Source organism: Arvicanthis niloticus, chromosome 13, assembly GCF_011762505.2.
Source record: "Arvicanthis niloticus isolate mArvNil1 chromosome 13, mArvNil1.pat.X, whole genome shotgun sequence".
Taxonomy (NCBI): Eukaryota; Metazoa; Chordata; class Mammalia; order Rodentia; family Muridae; genus Arvicanthis; species Arvicanthis niloticus.
Genome location: NC_047670.1, coordinates 60,466,351 through 60,488,820, shown reverse-complemented (window position 1 = coordinate 60,488,820; position 22,470 = coordinate 60,466,351). Strand labels below are relative to the sequence as shown.

The 22,470-nt window shown below is 44.5% G+C and overlaps 1 protein-coding gene across 5 annotated transcripts in view; it reads right to left on the bottom strand.

Annotated features, from left to right (window-relative positions):
* Positions 1-22,470, bottom strand: part of Ppara (peroxisome proliferator activated receptor alpha) — a 71,701-nt gene that overhangs the window by 20,779 nt on the left and 28,452 nt on the right. For 4 of the 5 annotated variants that reach the window (XM_034516615.2, XM_076911826.1, XM_076911827.1 and 1 more), the window contains exon 3: positions 7,262-7,508. In XM_034516615.2, the coding sequence (XP_034372506.1) occupies positions 7,262-7,469 (208 nt within the window). In that variant the 5' untranslated portion in view covers positions 7,470-7,508. Of the gene's footprint in view, positions 1-7,261; positions 7,509-12,372; positions 12,528-22,470 lie in introns of those variants that run through there. The other variant, XM_076911828.1, reaches the window with a different exon arrangement.

Below are 22,470 nucleotides of genomic sequence, written 5' to 3'. Positions count from 1 at the left end.
CCCATAGTTACTTACCATGGTGCCACCATTCTTGAGGACCCTGTGCACTAGCCTACCTCACAACTTGTACCCTACCTCCAGCTCTTCTGAGGCCATATTATGGGACCTTCCCAGGGGCCCCAGCCTCTCATGCCACATGCCCAACACAGAGCTGGCTGTCTTCCAATTTTGTTGTCACTGTTCCTCAGTGGCACTGGAATAAAGACTAAGTAGTTGCACCCACAGGTGTCCTGGCACATGTTCTCAACCCTAAAATCCAGTAGCTGAGGTAAGAGAATTGTGAGTTCAAGACCAGCCTGGGCTATAGGATGAGACAGAGACAGAGATGGTGGAGGCAGAGACAGAAGAGGGAGGAGAGAATATAAAGAGACAGAGGAGGGAAAAGTGAAGGAGAACTGAGAGACTGTGTGTTGAGAGAGGAGTAAAGAATGTGCTGAGAATAAGACAGAGAAAGAGAAATGAGAAAGAAGGGGAGAGATGGAGAAAAGAGAAAAGGCAGAGCCTAGGAGAAGATAATTTTAAAAGCCCACTCAATAAAAGTCTAGTGTCCAAAAGATGCAACGAAATCTTAAAACTAACCAATAGAAAACAACACAGATAGAAAGCATCAATGGAGGCCTGGAGAGATGGCTCAGAGGTTAAGAAAACTGGATACTGTTCCAGAGGTCCTGAGTTCAATTCCCAGCAACCACATGGTGGCTCACAACCATCTGTAATATGATCTGGTTCCCTCTTCTGGCCTACAGGCATACATGCAGGCAGACTGTTATACACATAATGAATAAATACACCCTTTTAAAACAGCATCAACAGACCTGAATAAATCTGACTTCACTCAGGAAGACAGATGGATGATGAGTACGTGTGTGGAATCACGCTCAGTGTCACTGTCTTTAACAGACTTCGAGTTAAAACCACAGAGGCTATCACTGCACACCGATTAAACTAAACTTCTTCAAAACTGGAGACAGAAGTGCTGGCAGGGGTTTTGGAGTGGCCGCTGTCATTCCTGGCTGGTGTGCACACAGAAAGAGACAGCCACATTTAAAGCAAGACAGTCCTGAGAAAAATCCCATCTCTGGTTACTTACTCAGCTGATTCAGGAACAGGTCCAGACAAAAACAAACAACATGAGCAGATACAGAAGCTTTGTTCTTCTTTTGCTAAGGCTTGTATGTATAATGTCTATGTCTGTGTGCACTGTTGTGTGCGCACTGTTATGTATACAGGTGCTGTCATGTGCATGTGATCACATGAAAGTGGAGGTCAGAGGACAACTTGGGCATCGGCTGTCAGCTTCCACCTTGTTTGACACTGGGCCTCTTTTCTGTTGCTCACCCCTTTGTACACCAGGGCAGCCAGTGTGAGTTGCTCGGAGGCTCTTGAGTTGGCCTGCCTTCTCTGCACATGGCGCTGCGATCTCCAACCCATGCCACTGCATTTGGCTACTTTGTCTGTCAAACATGTTTTAGAGTTTGGAACTCAGGTCTTCACGCTTACACGGCCAACCCTTTGGCCCACAGAATCATCTCCTCAGCCCCAGGAGCTTCATACTTAATTGCTAAGAACCGGAAAAAGCCAAGATTGATGTGTACAAGTTCGAGGCCAGCCGGAACTATACAGTGAGTTCCAGGACAGCCTGAGTTACAACAGAGTAAGAGCTTAAATTAAAAAACCAACAAAGAGGGGTTGGTGGGATAGCTCAGTGGTCTGAAAGACTGACTTTCTGTATTTCAGGAACCCACAGCAGGAAAAGAGACACATGAAGATTGTCTTCTGACTTATACATACACACACACACACACACACACACGCACATGTACATACACATACACACATATATACACACACACGTACACACACATACACACATATATACACACACATGTACACACACATACACACATATATACACACACACGTACACACACATACACACACACACACACACACACACACATACACACCAAATTAAAGAAAACCCCACAACAAAACAAAAAAGCAACTATAAAGGCCACCCTAGCTGGGCAGTAATGGCATGCGCCTTTAATCCCAGCACTTGGGAGGCAGAGGCAGGTGGATTTCTGAGTTCGAGGCCAGCCTGGTCTACAGAGTGAGTTCCATGACAGCCAGGGCTACACAGAGAAACCCTGTCTCGGAAAACCAAAACTAAAACCAAAACTAAAGGCCACCCCAGCAGAAACTGTTCCCAGGGAACTGCACTCACAGGGATGAGTACATTGTTGTCCTTGCCCTGCACAATGGCCGCGCCTGACTACTCAGGGCATCGGGTGTGCACTCGGGGCACTTACTGCTTTGGTAGAGAGGAAATCACCTCTCAAGTAAAAGTCAGATGGTTCCATCCAACAAAGCGAGAAGTAGGACCCAAAAGGATCAAACACTTCACCGTCACCTAATTGCACGTCTGAGCAAAGCCTGGGCATGCCTATTGGAATGAAGAGTCCACCACACCACAGAGCTCACAACAAGTGCCACTCAATAAAAAAAAATTACAAGGCATATGAACAGAAATTCTGGCTCATGATGAGAAGAAAATTGAATGAAAGAGACCCAGAAATGACACAGATGCTAGAATTTGCAGCTAAGGCATTAAAGAGTTATTCTGACCATACTCCAAAATGTGGGACAGAAGACTGGGTGTGCTGTGTAGAAATGAGGATGAAAAGAATGGACAGATCATGGCATTAGTGATAAAAATGGCAACATCCAGTGTGAAGAATAAACCAGGTAGATTAGACACTGGAGAAGAAAAGATTGGCAAACCAGAAATCACAGCAATAGAAACTATCTAAAGGCACGCATACGTGCACGTGCACACACACACACACACACACACACACACACACACACACACACACACACGAGATGGGGCAGGGGACATAGGGTACAGAGACAGACACAGATGGAGGGAATGCACAACTAAAGCATCCACTGTAGGACAGCTTCATAATATGCACATAACTAGGGTCCAATGCATGGGGGAAGATGAAAAAAGAAAAATACTCAGAAGCAACAGTTAGCCTATATTCTGAAGCTCATGGAGTGTGAGAAAAACAAGGGAAGCAACTAAAGGGACGTCATAAGCAAAGGGTTAGAGCAGAAAATGTACACAAATTGAAATATATATATATATTTAAAGTATGAGTACCGGGCATCACAAGGATGGAGAGGAGACCATTGCACAGGGTTGATGGGAATGTAAGTCAGCATGGCTACTGTGGGAAATCGTATGGAGCTTCCTCTGATAACAAGAAGTAAAACTACCATGGGCTGAAACAAGCCTACCATCCTACTGAAAACATATTCATAAGAACTGAAGTCGATCTGCCGAGGAGATGCCTGCGTCCCACCCATCCCTCACTATTCACAATAGCTGAGATGTTGAGTTGACTTTAGTGTTCCACAATGGATAAATAGAAAAAGGAAACATGGCATACATACACAATGATACCAATCGATGTTAACTGAGGGTGGGAAGACAAACCCACTGTGGGCAGTACCATTCCCTACACTATCCTGAACTATGAAAATGGGGGCTGGAGAGAGGGCTCAAGTTAAGAGCACTGCCTGCTCTTTCAGAGGACTGGAGTTCAATTCCCATCACTCACACGGCTGCTCACAAGTGTGTGTAACTCTAGTCACAAGGGATCTGAAGCGCCCTTCTGGTCAATGCAGGCACTGCACACACACACCATACACAGACATATACTCAAGCAAGCAAATAAATAAATAAATAAATAAATAAATAAATAAATAAATAAATAGGAGGGATTCTCTCTCAAAGAAAAGTGAGCTGAGTGCTGGCATTCACTGTTCTCCATTCAGTTTATGGATGTGATATGACCAACTCCCTCCAGCTCCTGTTGGTGACATCACTGCTATGATGGACTGTGACTTGGAACAATACTTTCTCTCCTAAGTGGCTTTGTCAGCATGTTTCATCACATCAACAGAAATGAAGCTAAGACAGAACAAGCAGAGGCACTACAGGTTCCCTAAGTATTATAGTAGCAATAAAGACGGATTATGAATAGCTTCGTGTCCATAAGTTCAACAAGTTAGATGGAACTAACACATTCTTTGAAAGATACCGTGGCAATCTTCATTGTCCATTCTTCTGTGCTGAGAGATGACTAAGGGGTTGACTAGTGAAGAACACATCTGGGTGTGTCTATAAGGATGTTGTGAGGGAGGGTTGACATGTGGAAAGACCAATAAGATCAAAAGACTGGCCCTAAGTTTGGGCAGTTCAGTAATAAGAGGAGGCGTTGCCATTCCTGTCTAACAATGTGCTGGAAGTTCGGATCAGTATAACAATGTAATAAAAGGAAACTAAAAAGACCCATCTTGAAATGGAAGAAAGGAAACTGTCTTTGTGGCACATGACGTCATTATTCAATGGAAATCTTAAAGAATCTGTAAAGAACTCACCAGAACTAATTAAGCTTATGAATTAGCATTCAAAAATGATTATACTCATACACACACACAAATATCCCTATTTATACTACATTTATATTAATCCTAAATTTAATGCAAAATAATCAATACCATTTATTATCTTATCAAAAGCATAAAATGCTTCCATACAAATCTGACACAAAAATGTGAAAGCTGGGGCTGGAGAGATGGCTCAGTGGTTAAGAGCACTGACTGCTCTTCCACAGGTCCTGAGTTCAATTCCCAGCAACCACATGGTGGCTCACAACCGTCTGTAATAGGATCCGATGCTCTCTTCTGGTGTGTCTGAAGACAGCAACACTGTACTCATATATAATAAATAAATAAATCTTTAAAAAATATGAAAGCCTGGGCATGAGACAGAATGACCCTCGTTTGAAGGATGTAAAGAGAACCTAGTTAAGGGAGGAATACTGCTGTCAGAAATTGATTGGAAGAATCAGATCAGAGGATGTCAATTCTGCCCAAACCTCTGTGTGTGTGTGTTTGTGTGTGTATGTGTGTGTGTATGTGTGTGTGTGTGTATGCGTGTGTGTATGCGTGTGTATATGTGTGTATGTGTGTGTATGTATGTATGTGTGTGCGTACATGTGTGTATGCATGTGTGTGCATGTGTGTATGTATGTGTATGTATGTGTGTGTATGCATGTGTGTACATGTGTGTATATGTGTGTATATGTGTGTATGTGTGTGTGCATGTATGTGCATGTGTGTTTATGTGTGTGTGTATGTGTCTGAGTGTGTGTAACGCCAATCAAAAGCTTAGCTGCCATATTTTTAAAAAAGAAATTGGCCAACAATGGGCTAAAGAGATGGCTCAGTCATTAAGAGTACTGGCTGCTCTTCCCTGAATCCAGTTCCCAGCACCCACAAGGCAGCTCCCAACTGGCTGTAATTCCAGTTCCAGGGGAGCCAACAACCTCACTCAGACACACATGCGGGCAAAACACCAATGCACACAAAATTAAAATTAAATTATTTTAAAAAATTTGACCAACTAGAGTAACTAGGGCTAGAGAGATGGCTCAGTGAGCAAGAGCACTTGCTGCCCTTACAGAGAATCCAAGTTTGGCTCCTAGCACACAGGTCAGATGGCTCACATCTGTCTCTAACTCCAGCTCCAGGGGAATATGATGCCTTTGGCTTCCACAGGCAACAGCACTCACGTGTATACAAACACACATTCGCGCGCACGCGCGCGCGCACGCGCGCACACACACACACTAAACTGACCAGCTGATTTTAAAGTATATATAAAGTATACAAAGTAGGGAAGTCCTAGACTACCCAAAAGAATATGACCCAAGAACTTATCTACGTGACACTGGGCTATTGCACATAGGCATACTGTGAACATTCACACACATGGCTCTGTCTAGATGTTTGCATTCTTCTCTTGGGTAAATACACTGAGAATGTAAGGGCTGGGATTGTTGGGCAGATATTTACATAAGTTTTCAGGAAATGCCAATACCATGGGATTGGTGTTCAGTGAAAGAAGCAGATGGATGGAGCTGAGCAAAAACCTAGACATAGCCCTACAGCAGTCTACTGATTTTAGAGACACAGAGACAACTGAGTGGCCTTGTCAGTGAGTTATGACTGAACAACCCTTGAATGAAAGAGAAAGAGAGAAAGAAATTTTGATGAGAGTGTAAGAAAATAAGTCAATGAATATTGGAATTTATCGTAAAACCTAAAACTTCTAGAAGAAGTTCAAGCAAAGAACTCTTAAATATGACACAAAAAGCATAGTCTACCAAAGGAAAGACACTGATAACTGGACTCCATCAATTAGGAACTGGTTTTGATTGAGTAACTCAGGTAACAAAGAGGACAAATGAAGTACAGGCTGGGAGAAAGCATTTGTAAATCACTTATCTGATGAAGTCCTTATTGTCCAGAATGCAGATATAACTTTCTAGCATTGGTAGTTAAGAAAACACACAACTTAAGTAAAAGTAAGTAAATGGTTTGAACAGAAAAGTTACTTAAAAAAAAAAGCTATAGGACAAATTATCACACAAAAAGATGCTCAGGGCATTTGGCATCTGAGGCCATTTGGCACAGTAAAACTGCCCCTTGAAGCACCTTGCCTCACCCACAAGATGGCTAAGGTGTTTGCACCTTCTGAAGATGAGCCTGGGAGGGGCTGAACTCACACACTGAAGGTGGGGACAGCATCTTGGAAAGGTTTTTGGCATTTCTTCAAAACTAACACAAACGCCTGCCCTACTATTCCAGCTCCCCCATTCCTCTATATAGAACACAGAGGTCTGGACAGAGCCTTGCATGTAACTACTCTTTGTAGTTCTACATGCAATAGCCTGGACTGGCCCACAACTCCAGTGTTCACTGGCAGATGCACAGAGACATAAACAACAGTATGTCAGGCAGTACACGGCAAAGACTGAAGTACAGATACATGTCGTGAAGCAGAGGCATTGCAAAGGGATCCCACTGAGTGAGGAAGCCTGTTTAGAAAGAACCATGCCATTTAGAGGAAGTTCCAAGAAACACTGACTAGCCCAGAATGCGAGAAATCGAGAAAGCATCCCAGCAATTATGTGGTAAGCACGAAGGGGTGGCATTGCAGGGGAGCACGAAGGGGTGGCATTGCAGGGGAGCACCAAGCTGACTTTGCTGGCTGTGGCCATTAATTTGATTGTGATAATGGCATCAGACACACACACACACACACACACACACACACACACACAGAGAGAGAGAGAGAGAGAGAGAGAGAGAGAGAGAGAGAGATCTAGAAAGCAGTACTTACCTGTGATGACAGATCCCTCAGAGCCTGGACAGCTTCCTAAGTACTGGTAGTCTGCAAAACTAAAGCTTCCGGAACTCTCCTCCCCGATGGACTGAGAAATCTCTTGAATGTTTCCCATTTCTTGTAAGAATTCTTCAGATAAGGGACTTTCCAGGTCATCTGCCTCAAGTGGGGAGAGAGGACAGATGGGGCTCTCCGTGTCCACCATGGTGAATGGATGTGGCCAGGAGGGCCACAGAGCGCTAATCTGTAGGAGGAAAATAGCCATTCACTTTCTGTTCCGAATTGAAAACATCACTGTCTAAGTTCAAATCTCAGCAGTGGCAGGATTGACTCTCTGCCCTTGACTCTCGAAAGCACAGTAATTAGATTCTCTAAACAGGGTCTGGAGAGAGGACTCAGCAGTTGAAAGTACTTGCTCTTTCAGAGGACCTGGGTTCAATTCCCAACACTTATGTGGCAGTTCACAACCACCTGTAACTCCAGTTCCAGGGGATCTGACACCCTTTTCTGACCTCTGTGGGCATTCTGATATTTTTGGTACATGTATATAGATCCAGGATAAATGTTCAGACAACACATACAATAAAGTAAATATCTATTTTAAAATTTCTAAACAATAAAACACAGAAGATGCCAAACGTCATGCAGTTGGCAACCTTTCATTGCTTACTTTCTGTCCTACTACACTCAGCTCAGCCTCTTGGCCGCGGACAAAAGCGAAGTCCACGTTCCCTAGAACATGCTTCTAATGGGGACACAGGTGGGGGCCAACTGATCGGGATATCTGCTGGGGGTGAGCTGATATAGCAGGAGCAGATGGGGAACAGATGCCTCGCCTGGGGAAGCCCCAGAAGGATGAGCTCCGTTCTGGAGAAGAATGTTCCAGCAAAGAGAACACCAAGTGCTGGTATGCACATTCTAGGGTCAGCAGGGAGGCCACTGGGCCCGGCTAAGGGGCACCAAGGGGGAAAGAATAAGCAGCCAGTGAGTATCCTATACACATGAAGCCCAGGATATAGTAGGTGGTCCTAGAAAAAAAATGACATAGCAACAAATGCTTTATGCAGTTTTAAAGACATCTAAGTAGGTAAGTCCCAGGCAACATCAAACTCCATTGACTTGCAAGCAAAACAACAACAAACAACAAAAAAACAACACAAATGAAAATCAAAAACAAAAACAAAAAAAACCCAAATCAAAACAAAATCCCCACCCCCAAACCAAACAGTCTCCATATAAATAAGTACACTCTTTCTCATAATCTTAAATGACTTCATATGTCCTCTAGCCCAAAGTCCAATCCTCTTAGCACGTCACTTCAGCCCTTTGAAACTTATCTCTTCCCGTCATGCATTTGTCATGGAAATTTATCACACTAGGCCACTTTGCAGTCTCACTTCTGCAGCTCTGCCTAAACTGTCTCACAGCTGCCTTTAGTAGGCCCTGACTCAGCCTCGTTCCCCTGAGCCTGATAGGGTCACGACCACCTAGCCAGACTGACTAGATGACATTTAGCTCATTAAACTGCTTTTCTACCTAGAAGTAGTTACAGAGAAGGCCACAGCTCCCATTGCAGAGAAGGCCAGAGTTGCTGCGTGTTGGGGGAGGGGGGTGCTGCGGCTTCCAAATACTGCAGCTCCTGTTGTGGTCTGACCACAGAGAGCCAGCATCTCCTGAAGAACATTTTCCAAAGCGCTGAATGAACACACGGGAACTGACACAGCCACGTTTCCCATTTGCCAAAAGTCAACAAACTTTTCAATCTCAGAGGAGGAGGTGTTTTGGCTTTCCTGAGGAATGAAAAATTGGTAAAATTGCCCATTTCTATGAAATTCACCTCTCAAGCTTGGAATCCTGACAGTTTGTCATGGGTGCTCATTACACACAGGGAGAAACAGTCAGAGATCATTACACACAGGGAGACATCATCATCCTGGGACTGGGGAGGGACTGGGGAGGTGGCTCAGTTGGTAAAGTGCTTGCTGTGAGAGTTCAGGGACCTGGGTTCAAATCCCACCACTGATCAAAAAAGCCAGGCATGGCAGTGTATGTCTACAATCCCAGCACTGAGTAAGCAGAGGCAGGAGGATTCCCAGGACTGACTGGTTAGCCAACCTAGCTGACTCCAAGTTCATGAGACTCTGTCTCAAAGAGTAAAGTTGAAAATAATTGAGGAAGACAGCTCACATTGACCTATACAAGCACGTGTACAGGCACACGTATACAGGCACATGAATGCACAAGCCTGAGCCCACCCCTACAAAATCACTGACCTTTGAAAGATAATGATGTGTTCGTGTATGCTATGCCACAAATCTGTGCCTACTTTATTACTTGGAGGGGCGGTGCTGGGGATGGAGCCCAAGGCCTCATGTACACCCAGCACACTCTGTGTCTGAGCTATTACGCCAGCCCATTTACACACTTTATTCTGCATTATACACAAAGAACTTGATCTTCAATTGGCAAACCAGATAACGGAGTGATAAGCATTACATAAGCTATTCTCACCATGAATAAAAAGTTCAAAAGCCGCAATCATGATATCGGCCATAAAGTTCGTCTGTATAAAAGGCCACAGCTGAGCAGAGTCTGTGCTGAGGATGGGGTGGTGTCTTCTTTTTTGTCACTGCCTCTGGCAGCAGCCTTTATTCCCACAAACCAGGGGCACTGATCTAAAGCCATGAGTTGGTTTCCTTGTCATGACTTTCAGGGAGCCACAGTGTTTGGGAATCATGTCACTTGACTGGTTTCTTTTAAGGAATAACCAGGACTTAGGCAGAGAAACACTGGTCTTGCCATTCACAAAGGCGATGAGATAACGCAGCTTCACGAGTGAGCCGGGCAATCTCGACGTGAACTCTGGACACAGAGCCTGGCACCGCACACACTGAGGAACACATTGGTCCTTCTTGATTCCAACCAGGGCAGATAAGAGCCTTTCCCTTTGAATGAGTCCCCCAGATAGATAACAGAGGTCACATGGGCACACCCCAACACACTGAGGTTCCTGCAAGCCCTGGCATCCTCACAGACTCTGAGAGCGAAAACATCCGGGGCTGTCCTACCACTGTGTTTAACAGCCACAGTTTATCACCATTGCTGATCCATGGAGAAGAGCAGCAAGGCCAGCCAGTGACTGTGCCCTGTACCCTAGATATTCCAGTAGGATGGGGCATGAGGAACTAACCCCATCTTAGTGGTGTCCACATGGCTTGGGATAACTGAATTAAGTAACAGCAATATTCCCTTGGGAATTAAGAAGTTGACCATTTGAAAACTCTAAGAACATTCAATAGATAGGAAACAAAAGAAACACACAGTTTCATGCTGGAAGAGAACAAAGCACATGGGAATTCGGGTGTCCCCTAACATCCTTTTCTGCTGAACAATCTTGCATGCTGCCAAACGAGGACATTGGATGATTAGGCTGATATGACTTGCTAATCATACAATGAGCACCTACTGTGTGACGCCAAGTAGGGCTCGTTCTCCTCTAAGGTCCTCCACCCATGGGTCCTAAATCTCTTAGGCCCTTAATTACATGTGGTCATGTAACTTCTTAGGTTTGTCTTTCCTACTAGATTGTATGTCTTGATAGAGCAAGGGGTGCATTTGTGTGACTTTTGCATGCAAGAGCAGGTGTTCAAAAGCAATTTCTACACTTGGCACAGAACCAACACTCAAGTTTGTGGGGATCTGTGAGAGCTCACTTTGGCTCTGTACGAGAAGCTACTGCAGGTATCACCCAGTCAGTGAAACAGCACCCAGCATCCAAAGACAACATTTGTGCAGTGAGTACCAAGAACAGAAGTCAAGGGGAATTCTGCACTGGATTCGTGACCTGCAGTTTCCAGAGTGGTGTATAATTACAGAGTCTGAAAAAGTTTGTAAGAAGGAGAATAAAAAAAAAAATCTCAACAGAATAGAGAACAGAGAGGTTCCCAGTCATGAAGGGAGCTGTGGAGACCAGGGTTGCCAGGTGCTAACCCCTCAACACAAAGCAAAGGACTTGGCCAGACAGGTTCAGTGCATTCTCTGGCTTCGGAGTGAAAACTGGTGCCCAGCAGACAGTAAACACAAAGAGACAAAGGAGCCAGAGGCGCGCCATTCCGACTTTCCCCTTAGATCCACAAATGCTGAACTTTGGATATGTCCTGTGACCAACTGTGCCACAGGATAGTCCAGAAGTTTCAACAACACCAGCAAGGTAGCTACTAGGTGTGATGATGCACACCTTTAATCCCAACTCTTGGAAAGCAAAAGCAGGCAGATCTCTGGGAGTTTGAGACTAGCCTGGGCTACATAGTGAGTTCCAAGACAGCCAGAGTTGCATGGTAAGGCCCTGTCTTGAAAACAAGCAAAGCAAAGCAAAACAAAACAGTGGCACTCATGGAATCCTAGGTACTTGGAAGGCTAAGGCAGGAGGATTGTGAGTTCCAGGTTAGCCTAGGCCACATAGAAAAATCTTTTTAAGGAAGGGAGGAAAGAAAAGGAAGAGGGGAGAGAAGAAGGGATGAAGGAGAGGGGAGAGAATGAAGGGTCTTCGTTCATTGGGTGGAATAAAAGACTGGGGTTATGGTTTGGCTACGGCTTGAGCACACGGCTGGCCTAGCTCAGAGAAAGCATGGTTCAGCGCCCTCAGGACTATGCAAAGAAAGAAAGACAAGAGACAATAGGAGAGTTACTGTGGGCTCCCCAGGAGCACACACTGCCTTTGACCCATCGTCAAACCTCTGTATTATTAACAGAGGTTATTGGATCGACAAGTCACTTCCTAAATATCTTCTAGAATGACTTATTGAATAGCACAGACCATAGACACTTGAAGCAGCTACAGAAAACAGTTTCGAGCCCTCCATGCACAAATGAACCCTGAACAATAACATCGGTCACAAAAGCATCTGGACAGCCACAGACTCTGGCTTCCTGACTATGCTCTATTTATTTGTTCCCTCATTTACTCTGCCACAGGATGGACTCCTCAGCTCACTGCCTCCCAGAGCTCAACACTGTTAACCTAGGGAAACCGGTTTAACCCTTCCACTGCTAAAAGAAGTCTGATTAGGTTTAAGGGAGTGGTCGAAAGGCCAAAGAGGAAGTCTTACCAAGGGAGCAATGATGGCACGCCGGCTGGCAGCTCCCAGACTCACCAATTCTAGCCCACAAAGCTAGTCATACTCAGCAGGTTTTTTACATAACAGAATCATATTGACACGTCTTTGAGTTCAGTTTGTTAGGCAAAGGACCTGAAATAACATTTCAGAATAAACAAACTAAAAGCCACAGACGTCTTCCCTGTACCTTTACCTATGACCAAGGGGTCCAACAAAATAGGTTAATCATTACCAACCACACAGCAATCAACATGCCAATGGTCAGTGTAGAAAATGCCCATGAAACACACAGGAAGCCCAAGGCCAAGGTCAGCACGTAGCAATGGTAAAAAAAAAAGGGGGGGGGGATATTTTAACAAGTCAAGCCCAACACAGGTCCAATCATTTCCACATCACCTCATTCTTGCCCAACAATGCTGAAGGCATGACCTTGAAACCTCATGATCACAAGAAATGGTTGGCATGAGAGGCAGGACGGCAAGCCCAGTGTGGCACAAGACAAAATGTAACTTCAAGCCTCCTCAGCCCTACTGTGACAGCACAAGATGAACGTTCCCAGCTTTTCTAAGGACCACATCTCATGAATTTTCTTCCCACGAAGTCCCCACTACATGATGGAGCTTATCATTTGAAACCTAACATGCCTTTAAAATTTTGATGTAATCTTGCCTCTGTGAATAATGATGTCAAAAACGATGAAAGAAAAAGCTACAAGCTTCAACACATTCTGTGCCTGTTGCAATCAAAGCTGGCTGAGCCCAGAAGTCTGTCACAAGAATCAAAAGTCTACTAATGTGGCATTTGTATTTGTCAGTTGGAAAGCTTCGATCCTGTACAGACAGAATGTACAAACATGGGGACCATGTGATGTTTAGCAGCCAAGTGACAGAAGCCAAGATCAATGACCCTGCCACGTGTAAACCAGACTGTGCCAAGGAGCGATGCTGGTACAAGAAGAGGTTGGCACAAAAACATCTGATTCATGAAGACAGCCATTTTAGGAGTCTCTCTCTCTCTCTCTCTCTCTCTCTCTCTCTCTCTCTCTCTCTCTCGACTTAACCTGATGATGCCTCTGGGAAGACAGATTATGTTTTATAAATTCCATGAGACACATACAAGTATCCACTTAAGCTAATACTTGCGCTCAACACCAGAGACTACACACAGTCTTGAAGGATCCCATGGGACAGGGCGTTGGAAATAAGAACGGGCTTGGGTAGAAAGGAGGGACAAAGGAAAAAATGAACATCTACTAAGCGATCCCCTACTGTCAAGTCCTCAGTGAAAATGACTTGAATTTTCCTAGTACCAAGACAGGGTGGGAGTAATGGGTCCCACTCACAAAGCAGAAAAAGATTCAGAGAGCAGCATCATTTGCTCACTTAGTATATGAGAGGCACGCATCAGCAAACAGTTGGAGATGCAGGGTACTGTGGGGGAACCATGGCATACCAGAGATCAGGAATACCAGACGTGAAGCCTAAAAGGTGACCAGAAATTCAACAGAAAAGGGCAAAGAGCATTTCAGAGAGTTGTCACTGAGAAGGGAGCAGCACACCCACATAAATGACCTGGGATGTTCCTGGGAAAAATAACCAATGATGGCCAGCCAGGCTAAGCCAAGAGTTGTATCTGCTGCAACTGTATAACAAAAAGCCCTAAACATGACCTTTTAAAAGCACCACTGCTTTGCTTTCAACTCGGAGTCAGTAAATAGAGCTGGGCTCCCTCCACAAGGCAGGTTTCCTGCTGGTGGTAAAGGCTCCGTCAGTGAGCTGTAGCTCTTGGGAGTCTTACTCATGACTGGTAAGGTTCAACACAGCCTCCATCACATGCCCAAAAACTGAGGCTTCCGACTGGTCCCTTCCCACCAGGTCTTTCATTCTCTTACTAGGGCTGGAAGCTGCCAGACTTCCTCAAGAGCAGCACCATCTTAAGAGGGTGAGGCCTGTTAGGGTTAGGCCAGCTCCCTCTCCTAAATTGTACAGCATCTCTCTAGTCACGTTCTGTGTTTCAGATCAAGTCATAAGGCCAACCCCAACCCAAGGTGGAGGAATAAATCCTTCCTTTGGTGGGTGGAACCCTAAAGGATTTGTGGCCATTTGTGGCTTCTCATGTGGGGGAAGTGGTGAGAGATGACCCAGTAGATGCAGGGGAGGTCGTCACGCCTGTTGTGGTACCTGAGGACTCACTGTGTCTAGGAGTTTGGATGCCATTTTCAAAGCAGTAAGGAGCAGCGACTCTAGATACTGAGAGTTATGTGTGGACTACCCTGGCAGCAGGGTGGGATCTGCACTCACAGAACAATAGCAGGAGCAGCCCAAGTCCTCGAGAGGCTGTCATCCTGTCCCTCTACACTCAGAGGCTGCCTCAGAGAGCTGGGGTGGGAGGCAGGGGGCCAGTATCTGAAGGTGGCTGCATTGGGCATTTGGAGCTGGGCCTAGGACAGACAAGGACCCTGGCTTAGGTAACTGGCAGAAGTGCTAACATCCTTGATACCCAGAATGTAAGCATGTGGACCCAAGGTTGAACCCTCAGACTCCATGTAAGAAGCATCATGGTGTCTGAGCCTTCAGTGCTGGGCAGCAGGAGTGCCAGGTTCACTGAGAGACTGTCTTACAAACTAAGGCGGGAGTGGGGGCATGAAGAAAGTTGAGGATGGACCTATAGTAGGTGAATTCCACCAGGAGCAGAGCACTTTGGGAATAGAGCAGAGGGAAACCCTCTGAATTCAAGAAAATTCCTCAGAGAAGAAAGCCTCAACTTCATCGGTACCAGGTTTAACAGGGTCCAGGCAGAGTGACAACAGATACACAGTAAGGCCAGTTGCTGGAAAGTTCCACAGCACACTGGGGACCAACTGACATTCTCCAGAAAGCAGCAGAGGTAAATGACAACTCTTGCAAAGGCTCAAGTATGGGAAAGTTACTGAGTTTCTCAACAGCAACCACAGGAAGAGAGTAAAGGAGTCAATACCATCAAAACGCCGATGGGAAATAATTTCTGGCTGATAACCATGAGTTCAGAAAGCCATCCGCAGGGTGAGAGGAACGCAGAGCCCCTGTGCACTGTCTCTCCAAGGTTCCAGAATGCCTTCTTCAACAACACTCGGTACCTATGTCTCTTCAGTGAATATAGTTTTCCCAGGTGGGATTTAACAGCACTTTTTTCTAGATATCCAACTTGTGGTGGGTCACTAAGTTCCTATATCTCCATCTGATGCATTTTTAGAGTCTCATGGCCTTTTCCTCCCATCATTTAATAAGTAGTCATTATTAGGTGTCTGTCAGACACAACACTGCTGTAAACCAGAGATGTGGCCGATTATATTGGTAGTGTTGGTGATGGCGGCATTGCTAACACTCCTGAGTGCTTATCACGGGCCACACAGTGAGTCCTAAGTATCTAATATCTATCTGCTCCTGTCATCCTTGCCCAGCTCCGTGAGATAGACGCTGTTATTGCATTCACTTTACAGATAACGACTCTAAAGTACAGAGAGTCTCTGTAACATACCTAGGATCATAGCCCATGAACTATAGTAAACCCGGCTGCCAACCTCGGCTCCTCATTCCCAACCATAGATCTCAATTGATGCTTAATTTTTCCTTCCTGGTTTGTGTATCTCAAGAGTAGAGAGGCTGGGGAGGTGGTTCAGTTAGTAAATAGTATTGCAAGCACAAGAAACTGAGTTTGATCCCCAGAAACCACTTAAAGAGCTGTATATGGTGGCATGTGCTTGCAATTCTAGCATTGGGTATGTAGAAATGACCAGATCCCCTGGGGCTTGCTGGCTGGTTAGCCTAGCCAAGATGGCGACCCCAGGCCAGTGGGAGAGTTTGTTGCAAAAAAGCAAGATATAGAGCAGCTGAGGAATGACACATCAGGTTGACCTCTGGTACACACACACACACACACACACACACACACACGAGTCCCATGTGTTCATATGTGTGTGTGTTTACAATAGTGCATGTTCCATCAAGTAGTATAGGGGTATGTATCTTTGTGTGTGTGTGTGTGTTTAATAAGAACTAAGGTCTTACTTTGCAGCCATGGCTAGCCTGGAACTTGTTATGTAGACCAAACTGTCCTTGAACTCACAGAAATCCACCTGCTTCTGCTTCTCCCAGAAGTCCCCAGTTTAATTCCCAGCATCCTTCACAGGCAGACCAGAACCGCTTGAAACTCTAGCAGCTCCAGGGGAGCTGACATCTTTAGCCTTCTTGGGCACCTGCAGTCACCTGCTCAGACACAGACACACACACACACACACACACACACACACACACACACACACACACACACACAATTGAAAACTAAAAATAAATCTTAAGGAAAAAAGTTTTACTGACATGTAATGATCTACACACTGATAATGAGCAAAGGTGACAAGCTAGGATGTCAGCATGTATCCATGACAGCTGTCACCAAGCTGACAGCATGCCCATCACCCCGAGAGGATTTTCACACCATCGTACCCAGCATCCCTGTCCATCAGTGTTTGTTGCTACAGAATTCTGCACAAAGAATCATGCCAGGTCCAGTTTTGCCCTTTTTGAAAACACAGTATTATTTTGAGATGTATCCCTGTCATTGGCTGTCAGTTCTCCACAGCTTCAAAGCCACAGCCACGGTATGGATAACCATAGTCTGGCCATCTGTTCACCTGCTGATGGACATCTGAGCAGTTTTCATGTTCTTGCTACTACACACAAGGCAGTGAGAAGCATCTGGGAACCTGTATATGCATACACTCATGTGGGTTTCTTTTCTTTTGTCTGAAAAACCCATGGCTGGGAATGCTGGAAAGTGGTGTGTATTTGTTTAATATTTTAAATAAATTTATCTACGTATTGATGTGTACTCATGGATAACCTGCATGTATGTGTAAATGCCTGGTATCTGTGGAGGTCAGAAGAGGGTGTCAGAGGACCCGCTATACCACTCCTGGGCATATACCCAGAAGATGCTACAACATGTAACAAGGACATATGCTCCACTATGTTCATAGCAGCCTTATTTATCATAGCCAGAAGCCGGAAAGAACCCAGATGTCCTTCAACAGAGGAATGGATACAGAAAATGTGGTATATTTACACAATGGAGTATTACTCAGCTATTAAAAACAATGAATTCGAGAAATTCTTAGGTAAATGGATGGAACTAGAAAATATCATCCTGAGTGAGTAACCCAATCACAAAAGAGCACACATGGTATTCACTCACTGATAATTGGATATTAGCCCAGAAGCTTGAAATACCCAAGATGCAACTCACAGACCACATGAAACTCATGAAGAAGGAAGACCAAAGTGTGGATGCTTCGGTCCTTCTTAGAGGGTGTAACAAAATACTCAAAGGAGCAAATATGGAGACAAGTGTGGGTTAGAAACTGAAGGAGGGGGCGTCTGGAGACCATTCCACCTGGGTATCCATCCCATGTGTAGTCACCAAAGGTAGACGCTGATGTGGATGTCAGGAAGTGCATGCTGACAGGAGCCTGATATAGCTGTCTTCTTAGAGGTCTGCCAGAGTCTGGCATATACAGAAGCAGATGCTCACAGCTATCCATTGAACTGATCATGGGGTTCCCAATGGAGGAATTAGAGAGAAGACTGAAGGAACTGAAAGGGTTTGTAGCCCCATGGGGAGAGCAATAATATCAACCAACCAGAGCTCCCAGGATCTAAACCACCAGCCTGGGAGCACATAGGGAGGGACCCATGGCTCCAGCTGTATATGTAGGGGAGGATGGCCTTGTCAGGCATAGGTGGGAGAGATCCACGAAGGCTGGATGCCCAGTGTGGGGGAATTTGAGGGTGGGGAGGTGGGAGTGGGGTGAGTGGGTGGGGGCAAATTCTCATAGAAGCAGGAGGAAGGGGGCTAGGATAGGGGGTTCCTGTGCGGGGGTGGGGGGAATGGGGTAAGGGGATAACATCTGAAATGTAAATAAAATATCCAATAAAAAAAGAATCTAACAATAAACACAGAACTGCTGAAGAAGAAGAAGGAGGAGGAGGAGGAGGAGGAGGAGGAAGAGAAGGAGGAGGAGGAGAAGAAGAAGAAGAGGAGGAGGAGGAGGAGGAGGAGGAAGAGGAAGAAGAGGAGGAAGAGAAGGAAGAGAAGGAGGAGGAGGAGGAAGAGGAGGAAAAGGAGGAAGAGGAAGAAGAGGAGGAAGAGAAGGAAGAGGAGGAGGAGGAGGAAGAAGAGGAGGAAGAGGAGGAGGAGGAGGAGAATGTCAGAGCCCCTGGAACTGGAGTTACAGGCAGTCATGTGCTGTACCAGAGGTGCTAGGAAGTGAACCCAGGCCCTCTGCAAGAGCCATCTGCTGAGCCGGCTCTCCAGTCCCTTGTTGAGCTTTGAAAGAAACCACTCACTTGCTTTCCAAATTGATTGCATCATTTCCCCTTCCCACCAGCAATGCATGCAAGGCCTGGTTTGGGTTTTGGTGTGATCAGCTCTCTGAATCTGGACATTCTATGGGATTCAGTGTCACAGAGAGACTGTGGGGGCCCTGGGATGGAAGTGTGAGATTTAGGTGCCAGATGAGTGTTCTGATGGCTGCAGATTGTTCACGACACGAATATCTGCTTGGTGTTCTGACCCTCAAATCTTCTGCCGATATTAAAGCGTAAGTATTTTTTTTACTCCAGGTGATTTGATTTTGAGAGATTTTTGTATAATGGATATAATCCTTTACCAAACACATGCTTTGGGTAGGATCCCTCCCACGCCACAACTTGGGTCTGCATTCTCCCAGTACTATCTTTTGAAGAGCAAGTCTTGGTTCTGGTGAACTCTGGTTTTGTTTAGTTATTTTTATGAATGAGGTGGTTGCTTTCAGATCTATGAAGATTTTGCTAATACTCAGTCATGGGGTTTTCCTCCTGTGATTTTGTTCTAAAGCTATACCATTTTAGACTTTGCATTTGAACCTACAATCTAGGTTCAAATCTAATTTCGATAACTTTGGATTACTGGTTATGGGGTGTAGACAGGTGTACATAGACAACCAAGCACACAAAACACCAAACTATGTGTCGAAAAGATTTCTCTTTCTCTACCTTTGTTTGTTTGTTTTTAAATTATAAACCAAAGTAGCATTTTTTTTTTTTATCAAATGCTTTTTCTGGGGCTACTGAGTTGATTATATCGGATCCCACGTCCTGTTGATTTAGTGAGATTCATCTTCTTTTTTTTCTTTTTCTTTTTAAAGCTATCAAACCATCTTTGCATTTCTGAGATGATCACCACTTATCACGGGCTTTTTGGTAGACTCCTGAATTCTACATCCTAAAACTTTTAGTAGAATTTTGGATTCTGTGTTCCCCAGGGACATTGATCTTTAGTTTTACTCGTTCTTGACTCCTCCGTCTGCTTTTATTACCAGATGAAAGCTGGCTTCACGGAATGAACTGGAACCTGTCTTCATCTCTTTGATTCTCTAAGACTGCATTCAGCCAGTGTTATTTCTTCCTGAGACATTTGATCAAATTCTCCAGTGAGTCGTTTGATCTTGAAGTTCTCTGGGACAAGGCTTTTTGAAAAAAAAAATCTTTGATATATTTAGGGCTCCTTGATTGATGTATTTCTTCTGGAAATGGGTTTTGTAAGGCCATAGAGGGTAAGTAATTTGTCCTTTCCACCTATGCTGTTTTATTGGTGTAAATGTGTTCCTAATGCTTCTTTATTGCCTGTTTATGTCTGTGGAACTTGTAGTGGTGTCTCCTCTCGTGCCAAATGTTAGTGATTTGTTCCCCGACTCCCAATTAGCCAGGCTTTATTTACTGCCTCGAAGAAAAAAAAAGCCTAATTGTTCATTAATTTTTTTTCTCTCCATCTGGATTCTAACAATCCCTTTCCTCTCTGATCCCTCTTCTTTCTCCTGCTTTACATTAGATTTAATTTGTTTATCTTTTTCTAGTTTCCTAGAAAATCTATTGTCATTTTGTGTGTTTGTGCACGTGTATACGCAAAAGAGCACGCGCACGGAGGTCAGAGGTCAGGTCAGATGGCTTCCTCCACTGCTCTCCGCCTCATGGTGTTTAAACAGATATTTTTAATTCTTTGAGGATTTCATACGATGTATTTTGATCTTATCCACCGTAACTCCTCGCCTTAACTCCAAATCCACCTCCTGCAATTTCATGTTCTCTCTCTCTCTCTCTCTCTCTCTCTCTCTCTCTCTCTCTCTCTCTCTCTCTCTCTCCTATAATCCCTCTCTTAATTAATCAATCCATTAACTCTAATTTGTGTTGTCCATATACTCCTGGGTTTGTGGCCATCCACCTGAGCAGAGTCAGCCTATGGGGCACTTAAAGAAGTCAGTGACTTCTCTGCTAGAAGTCACTGACTGCCTTTAGCTCATGAGCAAGGGGTGGGGGCTCACAGACCTCTTCACAGACCTTGCCGGGAGAGTTAGCTGGCTTGATCTCTGCAGGCAGCCACTGCAGCCATGGCTACTGTGAGTTCGTGAGTGCAGTGGTCCTGTCACGTCCAGAAGACCGCTGGCTGCGGTCCTCCCCAACCTCTGGCCTTACAAGCTTTCCACCCCTTCTTCACAGTGGTCCTTGAGCCAGCTTGTATATTGAGGCTGGGTCTCTCACTGAATCGAGTTCACTGAGTGATTGGCTAGACTGAATAGCTAACAAGGTCTAGAGACTGGCAGAGACTGGCTTGTTCTTGTCTTTCAAGCACAAGGAGCACTGTGGATGCTGGGGATCTGAACTCAGATCCTCACGCTTGCACGGCAAATACTTTAGCAGCTGAGTCATTTCCTTGGTTCCTCGATCCTAGTTTAAGGCCACTTATTAGAGGATTTTTTCCCACAAGTTTGTAACATTGTTTCAAGTTTTCCTCTGGTCCAAACACTTCACTATTTGCTGTTTATTTCCTTACTGGTTTAGTTGATCATCTAGTTTCCAAATGATTGATGGTTTCCCAGTTATGTTTATGCAACTGACTTCTAATTTAGTTCCATTATGGCCAGAGAACTTACTTCACATGACTTGAATCTCTTTAAATTTATTGAGAGTTGTTGTATGACTCGAAATATGGTCCACATTAGCGAATTAGGCAATTTAACAAGTAACATATGTCCCGGTGGTGGTGGTGTGAAGTATTTTACATGAATGTCAGTTTTTTTAAGTTGGTTGACAATGTTGTTCAATGCACCTTATCTCTGCTGGTGTCTGTATTTGTCTTATGTATCTTATTGTGTACTTAGATATTATGTATCTTATGCATCATTATTGTGTACTTAGATATTTCTCCATATAGTGATATCATTCTTTCGTTTGTGTGTTTTAAAGTTTTGTTATTAGATGGAAAAAAAAAACTTTTAGGATAATTAACTCTTCCCAATAAATCAACTATATATTTTCCTCAAAAATTTTTTCTGTTTGTCACAGTTAGCTTTAGTTGTCTACATGACACCATAGAGCTACCTGAGAAGGGAGTCTCAGTTGAGGAATGCCCCAGATCAGATTGGCCTGTGGACACACCTGGGGATAGAGGAGAGCCCAGTGGGCAATACCATTCCCTAGGCTGTATAAGAAAGCTGGCTAAGGATGAGCCTGAAAGCAAGCCAGAAAGCAACAGTCCCTCCATGACCTTTTTGCTTCAATCTCCTGTTTGAATTTGTTATGATTTCCCTCAGTGATGGAAGTTTAATCCAAATAAATCTTTTCCTCCTCTAAGCTGCTTTTGGTCATAGTATTGGTCACAGCAACGAAAAGGGAACCAGAACCCTGCCTCTCTTTTGTTCCCTAAGGTCTCCAATCACACACACACACTAGATGATTAAAGTCAGCCAATACAACTGATTCTTTTCATTGATAAAAGTCGTTTCCCTGTGTATTTCATTTTAAATGGCTCTTTTGACTATGCTCAATCTCACCAGTTTTTCTTCTGCAATGTCTAATCTGCCACCAACTCCACTCAGTGTGTTTTACATCTCAGTTCTTGCAATCTCCACAGAGAAGTTCAATTTCGTTATAATATCATCCATGTCTCCACTTGACTTTCTGAACCTCTGAAATTCAATCATAATGACTTTAATGTACCCGGCTGCTAAATCCAATATCC